The sequence below is a fragment of the Danio rerio genome, chromosome 15, assembly GCF_049306965.1.
Source record: "Danio rerio strain Tuebingen ecotype United States chromosome 15, GRCz12tu, whole genome shotgun sequence".
In the NCBI taxonomy this organism is placed as follows: Eukaryota; Metazoa; Chordata; class Actinopteri; order Cypriniformes; family Danionidae; genus Danio; species Danio rerio.
The window spans coordinates 20,332,333-20,345,233 of record NC_133190.1 but is presented as its reverse complement, the minus strand read 5'-3'; the positions used below and the strand labels follow the sequence as shown (position 1 = coordinate 20,345,233).

Genomic DNA, 12,901 nt, shown 5'->3' with positions numbered 1-12,901 from the left:
ATGTTCTCCCTGTGTTCGTGTGGATTTACTCCAGGTGCTCCCCCACAGGTCAAAGACGTGCTATAGGTGAATTGGGTAGGCTAAATTGTTCGTAGTGTATGAGTGTGAATAAGTGTGTATGGATGTTTCCCAGTGATGGATTGCAGCTGGAAGGGCATCCGTTGTGTAAAACATATGCTGGATAAGTTAGTGGTTCATTCCGCTGTGGTGACCCCAAATTGATAAAGGGACTAAGCCGAAAAAAAAAAATGATTGAATTTTAATTTCTGGAGTTCAATAGTCTCTCAAAAAGTACTTCATTCTTCAAATCTAGCTAACAAAAGATGCGATGAGAGAGAAAGTAGCTAATTATTTTATATAATAACTCATTATTATTAAACTACTATTTTTCTGTATATTGAAGTACTTTATTGTTGTAAATGTGAATGTATCTCTAATATTTATTTTGTAGTATTTATACCTATTTGTAGCATTTTTTTAGAATCAAAACATATATGTACTTATACATAATATTCACTGTACCATATTATGAAATGCTTGAATGATGTTCTGTTTAATCATATTTTTCCTCACCGCTCTGTAGGAAGGTTACGGCTCGGGCTCTGATCTCAGGAGTGAGCTGTCCGCTGCTCTCCAGGTATTGAAGGATGTAAATATTTGGGGCAAACTGCAGCATGTTCTGCTCTCCACAGCCGTATGGCATAGCCAGAAGATCACCAATGTTTCTCAAAGCACGACCCATCAGATCTCCTGCAGAACACAGAACCCGAAGCATATAAGTATAAAAACATATCTGAAGACAAAATTATTAGCCTTTCTGTGAAAAATTCAAGTGATGTCCATTTCAGAGCAACGAAATTTCACCCATTTTTAGTATTACCTATCTTATTTGTCAGTTGGAGAAATATATATTTCTTTCAGTTTGGCTGGAATAAAAATACATATTTAAACAAATGTAAAAACTGTTAAGTTTTAAATGTAAAAACTATTAGCCCATTTAACAAATTGTACATATTTATTTTCGTTTGGCTTTAGAACAATTGTTGTCGATTGCCTAATTAATCTAACTTGCCTAGTTAAACTAATGAACTTGGTTAGGCCTTTAAATTGCACTTCAAGCTGAAGACTAATTTTATGCAAAATAACTTGTAAAATATTATGTACTGTCATCATGGCGAAGACAAAGAAATTAGTTATTAGAAATTAAATATAAAAACTATTCTTTTAAAAATGTGTTGAAAAAAATCTTTTCTCCATTAAAAAGCACTCGGGAAATATTTGAAAATATTTGATTTCACACCCGGTGGGTTCATAATTTTGCTTTCAACTGTATAGTATATAGTGAAGATCACACATTGAGAACAACTCCGTGATTTTCAATATTTACATGTGTGAAAGAGCAGTAGTTAAGCATAATTCAAGAGGAAAATATGTTCTAAAGCAAAGTGTATTAACTTATATTATCTAGTAAACCCTGCTTAGAATTATAACTTTAACTTAATACAGTATTATTGTAGCCTAAACAGGTCCTATATATACATTTACAGTATATAACACAGCAGTGAAAGTGGACATAACAAACTGTACATTTGATAGCATTCTTTAGGCTCACCCAGAACAGTGATGAAGCATTTGGCAGAATCCTTCACAAAAACTTTAGGAAGAGCAAGGGTGATGGATGTGTTGTATGGACGGTCTAATGAAACAGAGATAAAGCATAAAGTTCAAAACAGTCATACAATACTGTCATTTGTAATTATTTTATCTTTTTCATTATAAAAAAGCATTTGAAATCTCAGTTATTTTTTCACTCTTATGTCAACTTTTTTAGCTTCAAAACATAAACAGTGAAATATTTATTTAAAACTGGAAGATGTTTGTCCCTCTAGTGAAAGTTGATTCAGTCAAATTAAATGTAAAAATTTATAAATATAAATAATCGATTTATATAAATCTACATGAAGGAAAAAAATATATGTGGAAAGCAAACAAAATTTTTATCTAATAAAGCATTTTTGTCACTTCAGTAAACTTGGATTAAACCACTAGATCCATAGGAATATATTTTACAATCCTTTTAATATCTTTTAGAAGTTGTGGCTGAATTAACTTTGGGCAGAGGGACAGAGATTTCATTGGTGTTCCAAAGCAAAAAAGAAATCTTATTGGTTTAGTTTTACATGAAGCTGAATAAATACATTTTTATTTTGGAGTAAACTAACATACAGTAACTAAACTTGAGCTTATGTTTTCCAAAGGAAGGTCAAAATGATTAACTGTGGCAACTGACGGCATATTACAGAGTTCACCTTTTATTAAAGTAGGTCTAATTCATATTCTTTCATTGATTAAAATAGACTATTTGTGCTGTGATGGCACTTACCAGTTAAGCAGATGAGCTCATTCTGAGTGACTGACTGTTTAGTTCCCTCCACCTGAGATAAATGGATAACAGTGTCAACAGGATTCTTCAATATTGACATTGATTTGTAATGAACTGAATCGGAATCAAATGAAATATAATGAATATACAGTTGAAGTCAAAATTATTTATTAAAAAGAAGTTTATTTTTTCCCTGTTTTCTGCTTAAATACAGTAAATGCATGCAATACAGTAAATGCACATACCTCCACCAGAACGCTCTGCATCACAGTATCAACTTTGCCTTTGTTTGGCAAAGTCACCACTTCATTGCCACACAGTTCTCGGGTCTTCACTGCCTCGGCACGCACTGTAAAGTTCACCTTTCCTGTAAATCACACAGATCAATAAACAATGAGGACACCCCTGAGAAACTATGCTTGCAAAAATAAAATTCACATATGAGAAACTCAATTGCCTATAAGTGCTTTGATATGTTAATAGCACTAGTGGCCATTAAGTGAACTGCAACCAGCAACTTGCAGTATTGCTTATGCTCACACTCAAGCACACATATGAACCAATGTGTGATTAAAATGCCAGTATATACTCAAAGTGAGCTTTTTTCGTTCTTTAATTATGAGCAAACAGATGAAAACCCTCAAACGACTCTTGAGTGTGTTGTTTAGATGTATATATGTGTTTGTTTTTTGTTCATATACTAGGGCTACACAATTAATGGAAGGTAATATTGGACATTTTATCAGTAATGAGCTGTAAATTAGCTTTAAAGTTGTAAGCATTTGCTACACAGAGCCAGAGTTCACTGACAAGCTTTGCAAAAATGTCAGATGATTAAGACAGTGTGCTTCTGAAATTGAAGAACTCCTTCTTTGTTTTGACTGCTGTTTGCACTGCTCCTAAGAAATCTAAGGCTCTGTGTTGCTGCTGCATCAAGTACATGAAAATAAGCATGTACCTTTAACAACATGAGTTTACTCCAAACTCACGTCATAACTTCAGCCGAGTATCTGAAATGAATGATTCTGTGAGATGATTCTGAAGTCATGTGATTATTAGTTATGTTGAATCAACAAAAGTATTCAAATCCATTGTTTGATTCCCTGAGTCTCTTCTTTGAGGTGTATTTGCAGTTTTCATATGAGAGCACCCTCTGGCCTGAGGAAATTAACTGCAGATTACAGAACTGGGCTTTCCTGACAAGATGTGCATGACAATCGCAGCTGTTGCTAAATCAATCATTGCAATTTCAAATTACATTTGGATCTATTGTGCACTACAAAAAATTGTGGAGTTTGCATATTCCCCCGTGTTCGCGTAGGTTTTCTTCGGGTGGTCCGGTTTCCCCCACAGTCCAAAGACATGTGGTACAGGTAAATTGGGTGGACTAAATTGTTCATAGTGTATGAGTGTGAATGAGTGAGTAAGGATGTTTCCCAGAGATAGGTTGCAGCTGGAAGGGCATCCACAGCGTAAAATAAATGCTGGATAAGTTGGCGGTTCATTTCAGATTAATAAAGTGACTAAGTTGAAAAGAAAATGAATGAATGAATGAATGAATGAATGAATGAATGAATGAATGAATGAATGAATGAAAAATATACAGCTCACACAAGTCAAAGTATCTGGCTTACCCACAACAGAAGGTGTAATAGTCCACTGGAAGGTTTTGCTCTCTTCAGCACAAACACACTGAGTGTATGTGCAACCCTTACACGGCTGAGCTGTGAACTGAGTCGAATCTGCCAGCGTGACCTTCACCTTTATTCAAAGATACAGAGATTTTGTACCATGGCAGACTACATAAAGATATATTTAACTACAAACGCTTGCAAAATCTCTCTAGGACAAGCGAGTAAACATATTAAGGAAGCTTACCATGATGCATTTGGAGAGGTAGTTGAACACAGAGGCTTTGAGCGTGAACGTTTCTTCACGGATAACAGAATAAGGGAGGGTGAGGCTCACAAAGAACGGCTTAAAAGCAGTGAGATTGGTGCTGGGGGCCAGCCCGAATCCGACAGGCGATGTGCAGAAAGCCCCTGCTGCCCATGTAGTGATGGTGTCTGGGACGGTCTTTGCAACATCCACGGAGCCGGAATTTCTGATGAATGAAAAACAAATATATATATATATATATATATATATAGTGCTTCTGCATATTTAAAATTGATCTTTCTGTTTATTCATTCATTTTCCTTCGGCTTAGTCACTTTATTTATCAGGGGTGGCCACAGCAGAATAAACTGCCACCTTATTCAGCATATGTTTTACACAGCGGATGCCCTTCCACCTGCAACCCAGTACTGGGAAACTTTCTGTTTCATTCATGCCAAATCCCAACTGACCCAGCCGGGGCTAACTTTCTGTTCATACAAAGAAATATAATGGTTCAAGATACATACCCCACAGGGATTAGATCCCAAATCCATGTTTCTGGAAAGAATTTGCGGACCCTTTCATTTGGATTCATTACACCTGGACGAAAAGCCGCCCCTGGCATGGCCACATCATTTACTTCATTCTCCTTTGCTGCAACTGAATTGATAACTTATAAATACAACCAAATATTAAAGAAATTCCAAATCTTAAAATAATTATGGTACTTACCAAATGGTATCCCATAACTGCAATCAACTGGTGCTTTCACATCAGAGTTAGTAGCGATTTTGATTCCAATTGCCTAAAAGAAAGCAAGTGTTATGGAAATGATGTAAATTATGGACAGTACACAGTGAGGCTTACATGACACAGGAATAAGAAAGGCTGTGCATCTCACTCTAAAGATCTCATAGACATCATTTCGGTTGCCGTAGTAAGGGTAATAGAAGCGTGAGCGCTTGCCCCTTACGCCTCCCCAGGAAGGTGGGCAGTTGTAAAGCTCAAACTCCTCAACGTTATAAGGGTAACCTGACAAAAATTGGACTGGTAACATTCCAAACACCTGTAGGATAAGGACAGATATTAATCTAGCATTGACTCTGTAATTTCCTAACAACAACCCCAAAACATTATGGAATAGTTTGCTTAGTGAAACATACAGAGTCTGCGTTCAACTCAGCCTCTGGTCTCAGCAGCAGCACACTCTGATCTATGGCCCTCACTGAGCACAAGGAGCCAGGACTGGCTTTCAGGTTAAAAGATGCCCTCTCTCCAGGCAGTGCGGTGGGAGATGAGAACTTTAAGGACACCTGTACAAGCACAGACACTCTCATCACACATTAATGACAAAAAAAAAAAAAAAAACATAAAAGCACATTAAGCTCTGAAACAGGATTCCAAGAGGGATTTTCTGACCTTGTTTGGCAAACATTCTTCAATGGGGAAGTTCACACTGTCTGCTACTGCTTCTCCACTGGGAAGAATTGTGTAAACCACCACCTGAGCGTATGGAGCCAGAGCTGCCGTCCTCAGTGAGAAGGTCACTTCTCCCCTGTTTTCTATTATGGAAGAAAGAGAGCATTTATTAAAAAAAAAAAAAAAAAAAAACACATGCCAAGGCATGTAGAACAAAGAGCAGAAAATAATAGGAGTGATTTGGTAATTTAAAAGTGTACCTTTTTTACTATTCACATTCACAGACAAACGACCAGTTTGCGCCACGCTGCCTTTGGACAAGACCTGGAGTGCAGGTAGAAAATTACTGCATGACAATTCATGTAATGCTACACAGCTCTACAGCTGCACTGATATTGCTATTTTTTTCATCATCTTTTCTCAAACAAAAAGTTTAAAAAAGTTTTACAGGTATTACAATTCTGGCAATTACTTTCATATAGCAGCAGGAAATGGCCAATATTATAAGTCTGAACTAGTTTGTCTATATAAAAGTACAGTGTATAAAGACATGAAAAATTACAGTAGTAAAAATTACAGTACAGTACAATACAAAAAGTACAGTACAAAAATTTATATTTAAAAATTGTAATATGTGCTAAATCAAGTGAATTAAGGTATCACATCATTAAAAACAATGTTTAAAAATATGTTTAAAAAATAAAAATATTGATTTTGTGATTTGATTACATTATGCAGTAATATGAACATTAATCTAAATGTAGCGATTGGAAAAACAATAATTAACTATTAAATTATTCGATTCAACATTCAGATAGAATATGCTGTTCCAATAAAAACATATGGATTACTAATATTGGATAATAACCAATACATGGCCATTGTATAGTTAGGGTCATGCTTTCCTTAAAGAAATGGTAAAATCCAAAATAAGCAATAAGACAAATAACCAAGCATTTAAAACAGACACATAAAAGTGTCAATATTAATCATTAAAGGAAATGTAATACTTGTTGCCAATAATAATGATTACATATACAGTTGAAATCAGAATTATTAGCCACTCTTTGATTTTTTCCTTTTTATATATTTCCCAAATAATGTTTAACAGAGCAAGGAAATTTTCACAGTATGTCTGATGATATTTTATCTTCTGGAAAAAGTCTTATTTGTTTTATTTCGGCTAGAATAAAAGCAGTTTTTAATTTTTTTAAAAACATTTTAAGGTCAAAATTATTAGCCCATTTAAGCTATAGTTTTTGATAGTCTACAGAACAAACCATCGTTATACAATAACTTGCCTAATTACCCTGCCTAGATAACCTAATTAACCTAGTTAAGACTTTAAATTACACTTTAAGCAGTTTAGAAGTGTCTTGAAAAAAAGTAAAATACTAGTTTCCGTCATCATGGAAAAAAATAAAATAAAAAATAAAATCTGTTATTAGAAATAAGTTATTAAAACTATTATTTTTAAAAGGTGTTGAAAAAATCTTACTGTGAAATGGAAACGGGGGGGATGAACAGCGAGGCTAACAATTCAGGAGGCCTAATAAATCTGACTTCAACTGTATATTATGGCCAGCCTGATCTCATGAGAAAACGCATCTATTTTACATTATGTCATTTTATTGGCTAATTTGTATGAATTTGAAAAGGTCAGATCATTATGTTTTTATTGTAAGAAGTTCATTGAAAAATGTAGAAAAATATATATATTTATATATATAAATATATTAAGATGAATATATATTTTTTAAAAAAAATAATAATAAATTAGGTATTTACCATGGCAACTTTAGCATACTGTAATATAGTTTGGTATATTTATCTATGGCCACTAACCTAAATCAAGTTTGGTTTTTGGCCTTTCAAAAGATAAAGTTTGGGCACCCCTGGTCTAAATGAATTTGCCTAAATAAAATAGAAGATTAAAGAAAATAGAGATTAAAGGTTCAGGACACTCTGGAGAACTTTTTTTTATATATTAACAGATGTGTGTGTGTTGAGCATCAGTTAAGCCAATGTTAGCACCTGTCAGCTTTAATTGTGGGGAAAACTGGATAATTTTGAGCTTTTGTCAGCTAATTTCAGCTTCCGGGTTTAAAATGATTTTTTTCATAGCGGAGTTTTCTTATCCTATGAGAAGAGCCGGCTGCTTAATTATTCGTTATTCGAGCACGTGCTTTCCGAAGGCAAGGCAGACCTGCCAGTTTCAAGCAAGCTGTGAGACACTGACCCACGGCACGCAGTAGCCGTTCATGAAGGCTCGTATGTGTTTGTTTCCATGATCCACGGGGTTTGTTGCATGTTTTTTCCCCGCGATCTTGTCAGGGCCGATCTTACAGCAAAGCTGTGTGTGTGCTGCAAGCATTTTTGTCGGGAGTGCAGTACGAGAATTGAAGAATGGCGGACATTGACTTTTATCAGGAGTTCGTTCCCAACATCGCCGTGCTGCTGTGTTTGCCTAAATCCTCTATGTTACCAGCAGGGCTAATGGTTAAAATAGACAGGTCAGGAGACCTGCTGCACTGAGTCTGCATTCAGATCTATAATTAAGACCCGGGGATCTAGGGAGAATCCTCATTTATAGTGTTTACATGAACACACTTATATTTATAATGATATAAATTATGGTTATGTGTATATGAAATTACGAATAACAAATGCAGCAGGGCATTAATGTTTATTTCTTTGCAGTTTAACTTTGTGAACTATAAACTCATGCGTCTAATCACGGTTTGTGTCTCATTTTGACTGACTGACAACAACAGTTGTTCGCTCCCCTTCTCCCCTGCTGGCCACGCCCACTCCTGCCCTATGCTCGCGGAGCTCCACGCCCATTAATCATGCATCTTTTGAAAAAATTCTGAAGTAGACTTTAACCGGAAGTGGGGGGTGTCATGGCCCTTTAAGTTGACCTAATTATTTTCTTTAAATTTTAAGTTGACTTGTGATTGTGTTGTTTTAAATAAGTAGTTTGAATGAGAAGCAAAAATAATTTTTGAGTGTTTTTTTTTTTTTTTTTACCAATATCAGGACCAATTTCAAGATTAAAAATACATATATAGCATCGTGGCCAATGCATGTACTATAAATTTGGGAAATAATAACTTCTCCACATCTTTTTAAACACTATTTTCATCGTGACTGTAGTGATACTACAAGTTGCCATTAAATATTGCTTAGTAACTTAACATCCACCCTGAACAATATAACGCTCCTATTATAAGCTCATTTATCATAAACCTGGCTTATAACCAAATTGCTATTGATATATTATGCTTTCTCAAAACAAGGTCAAATAGCTTGTTGAACTAGCAAGCAATTGATGGACAGAATAAAAACATTGTCAAAATTAAACATACAATGTAGAAGAAATCCAAGGTTTTCTGGCCTGTTTTCAATGTGCTGCCCTGAATGATGTAACTGGCCACCACTGTTGCATCACGGTTACAGCTGAGCTTCTTTGGAGGATTCATCAACGTCAGGAAACTCTTGCTTTTGGAGTGAAAGGGTCTTAGGTAAAGATAGCTTGATGGATAATATCCTAAAGCCATATAATCAGTTGGGTCAACCCCCCTAAAAAGAGCCTAATAAAAAAAGAGATTGCAAATCACTGTACTGCACATGTGAATTGTTAGGAATCGATAGACACCAAAAACACCACTAACTTGTAAAGACACTGACGATTCTGACCAGTCTGAAGTGTTAAAGGAAAACTGGACAGTGCCATTTACATCTGTAATCAAAGTCAGGCTGATATTTTGATTTCCATAATACGCAGACAGAACCACTGGCTTATTTTTCATTGGTTGGGATTGTGGATTAGTGACCACAACCTGTTAGGAAAAAAGAAGAAAAAAGAAACAGCAGACAAATTCAGATGCTGGAAGACAATATCCTTATTACCCATATTTCCTAGTAACCAGTATAGCTTTGTTAACTACTAAAGCCTCACTGTTATGAAGAAACATTTACAGAAATCCAAAAAATAAAACAGCTCTAATGCAATCATGAAGTAAAACATTTACATTACAGGGGATTGATTAATAATAAGATGCAAAGCTAATGATCTAGCTCATGTTACCTTTCCCTTAAAGACCATACCAGGCTTGTATGTATCTGGTGTGTCTTCAAAGTAGACATTGATATATTCCCTGGTAAACATAGCTGTGGTGGTACCTGATATAGTTACTCCTATAGGAACAAAAAGCCATGCATCATTACTCTATATAGACTATAAAATTGGACAACGAGAGTTTGTTCCAGATTCTTACCTGTTCCAGACTCTTCTACGTTACTTTGCACATTGATATTTCCTCCATTGATTAAGCCAAAGTCTGTGGCATTTATCATCCAAGATGCACAACCAGTCCTGTCAGTCTAAATAAATAGAAATGAAATCATGAATTAGATTTTTAAAACATGAAACACAATAGTAAAAAATAACATTGAAACAGTTAACTTATATTTATATTTGGGATATAATTCACCCGAAATTGTGGTTTTAAGCTTTTATGAGTTTCTTTATTCTGATGAAATACAAAGGAAGATATTTTGAAGAATGCTTGTTGCTGGCACCCATTGATTTCAATAGTAGAGAAAAAAAGAAATAGTATAGGAGTCAATAGCCCCTTTTACACAGTGATACCGGATAAATGTCTGGAAAATTTCCAGAACTACTTTACTGGTAATTTCAAAAAAGACTGATTCACACATTCATTCCAAAACACCAATGAATTCAGACATCATTAACCAGAAACGACCTCTATATAGCTGTGCTTGTATTTGTAAACATAGGGTCAGGCTTTTGTTGATGGTTTCACTTTTATATAAAGCTTTAGCATCATGAAGCAGCTTCTGTCCCAGAGACATCCGATAACAGAAGCGTGAACTGCAGCTAAATGTTTACACATTTGACTATGTTACAAATTCTGTGGATTGATAAGTGTTGTGAACAACTTCGATAAAAACATATGCAGGAACACTGTCACATGTTGAGATGTGCATTACTGTATGTGTGTTTGCTAGCGCTTACCGGAGCACTCCTTTACGTGCACAAGCGTCACACAGCTGAAGCAGAGCTTGAAGGTAAACTATCAGCGGTTTATCATAAGCAAGTAAACGTCTCACGTCATCGTGTTCTAAACTTTCTGGCAATTTTCCTTCTAGGTTCACACAGAGCAGCATTCTGGGAATATACAGGTAATGTTGCAACTTATCCTTACAGAAAATTGCCAGAACTAATTTTCAAAAAGGGCCTGTTCACTTTCTGTAAAATCCCGGAAAGGTCTGTATGTGTGAAAGGGACAAATGGGCCCCAGTAACCAGCATCTTCATATGCTTTCAGCAGAAGAAAAACCTCAGATAGATTATGAACAAGTGAAAGACAGAATTAAATTTTTGAGTGAACTAACCTTTAATTATAAACAGAACGTCATGTTTTCAGACAATAAACTTATAATCAATGTTTTTTACACACCCAAGTACTTGTGTTTTTCAGAATTTCATAATTACTGAACTGATCTAGCAACATTAACATTAAGATTAAATGTAATACAATTCTTTATATGTGCTTTAATATGCCAAAACATTAAAGAGTCGTAAACATTTTTTTAAGTACTTTAAATGTAAACATTTTGTTTGATCCTAAATTACAAAATGAGTTTAAAAAATGTATCTGTTATATTGTTTTATGATATTTCCAAGTGCAGGTTTATTTTAAGTAAACATACTTTTTAAGTACACAACAAGTGCATGTTCAATACGATTACAAGCACTTCTTTTTTCAAAGGTATTGCTTATGAAGCAAAAAGGTAGATTTTGTCAGAAAGTTATGTTACAAATGCTGTTGACTGGGAAATTGTATATACATACAAACCAATTGTATATAAATATCAGCCTTATCATTATTTGGGACCATATGATAAATAGAGTAGATATATTTCCAAGGATGAAGGTTAATTCAAACGTACCATCTTTGAATATGTATTGCATACTCCAGCATTTTCAGGGAATCTGCGTTCATAAAAGTAATACCAGCTTTGCCCACACACTTCAACATTCACAGTTCCCAGCAAGGCTTTCCCATAGGTGTATCTATTAAAAAATAAATCAGTTTTTACAAATCACTGAAAAACACATGTGTACTTCATTTATTAGCAAAGATATTTAAAAGAACTCTTACTTTGCACAAACTTTAAGAGGGGCATTGTTGTCCTGAGCAGTTATAACAGATGGAAAATCAATGTTTACCTCATATTTTGGCAGAACTGAAAAACCAAAACAAGTATCAACACCTTTACTGTATAAGCTGATCAATATTACTTAAAAATAAAAGCTGGAACTGACCATATTCTTTAATTTCAAATTGGTGTGATATTTGTTGGTTCTTCTCATCCCAGGCAGTGACCATATAGTAACCCTGAGTGGCTTCTGGAGAGATGGAGTGGAACAAATCCAAAATGCCACTCCTTGTAGACTGATTTAACCATTGACCAATGCGATTTGAGGATGGATCCTAAACACATAATAAGAAAACCTACAGTGACAACTGCACCTAACTGTACTTACAGGCATAATCATTTCAAGCTGTCCTTAGTGTATATAACTTTACTGAGTCATTCTAGGGCCATATATACTTGCAAAATAAAAGAAAGTTTTGCAAACAAAAAAGTATTAAACAAAAATAAATAAATAAATAAAAGCTAATTTCCAAAAATTATAAAGCAAAAATTTATATTTGAGAAATAAAAATAAAATGTGCAAAAACAAAAAAAAAAACGCAAATAAAAATCAAGCAGTGCAAAAAAAAAAAAAAACTAAAATATCTGCAACTAAAGAAATAAAACTACAATATATATATATATATATATATATATATATATATATATATATATATATATATATATATATATATATATATATATATATATATATATATATTTGCAAAACATTTTTTTTATAGCATTGCCTTCACAAATCCAAACGTTACAAGGGAACTTGGCCATTTACGGCAGGCCCAGGCCTGTAAGACCACCTCGGTGATACTGTGTCTCCAGGTGATGACGTTGCTTAAATAGAGGCAGGTCTGGGCCTGCTGTAAATGCCCAAGTTTCCTTGACTCTGCCCACTTGTCAAATCAGGGCCACAAAGTAAAAGTTGACTAAAAAGCAAATCAAAATGAGCATTGCAACTGACTGGACGGGTTTTGTGAAG

General features: G+C 34.6%; 1 protein-coding gene across 10 annotated transcripts in view; it reads right to left on the bottom strand.

Moving 5' to 3' along the window:
• Window positions 1-12,901, bottom strand: part of LOC407643 (alpha-2-macroglobulin-like protein 1) — a 62,895-nt gene that overhangs the window by 17,486 nt on the left and 32,508 nt on the right. For all 10 annotated transcript variants that reach the window (XM_073923514.1, XM_073923513.1, XM_073923517.1 and 7 more), the window contains 19 exons: window positions 12,035-12,203; window positions 11,871-11,955; window positions 11,659-11,782; window positions 9,961-10,066; window positions 9,771-9,880; window positions 9,355-9,522; window positions 9,049-9,273; window positions 5,941-6,004; window positions 5,681-5,823; window positions 5,425-5,574; window positions 5,163-5,327; window positions 4,994-5,066; window positions 4,789-4,921; window positions 4,262-4,487; window positions 4,018-4,144; window positions 2,629-2,750; window positions 2,384-2,435; window positions 1,613-1,696; window positions 574-750 (listed from right to left, as the gene is read on the bottom strand). In XM_073923514.1, coding sequence (XP_073779615.1) covers window positions 574-750; window positions 1,613-1,696; window positions 2,384-2,435; window positions 2,629-2,750; window positions 4,018-4,144; window positions 4,262-4,487; window positions 4,789-4,921; window positions 4,994-5,066; window positions 5,163-5,327; window positions 5,425-5,574; window positions 5,681-5,823; window positions 5,941-6,004; window positions 9,049-9,273; window positions 9,355-9,522; window positions 9,771-9,880; window positions 9,961-10,066; window positions 11,659-11,782; window positions 11,871-11,955; window positions 12,035-12,203 — 2,503 coding nt within the window. The remainder of the gene's footprint in view (window positions 1-573; window positions 751-1,612; window positions 1,697-2,383; window positions 2,436-2,628; window positions 2,751-4,017; window positions 4,145-4,261; window positions 4,488-4,788; window positions 4,922-4,993; window positions 5,067-5,162; window positions 5,328-5,424; window positions 5,575-5,680; window positions 5,824-5,940; window positions 6,005-9,048; window positions 9,274-9,354; window positions 9,523-9,770; window positions 9,881-9,960; window positions 10,067-11,658; window positions 11,783-11,870; window positions 11,956-12,034; window positions 12,204-12,901) is intronic.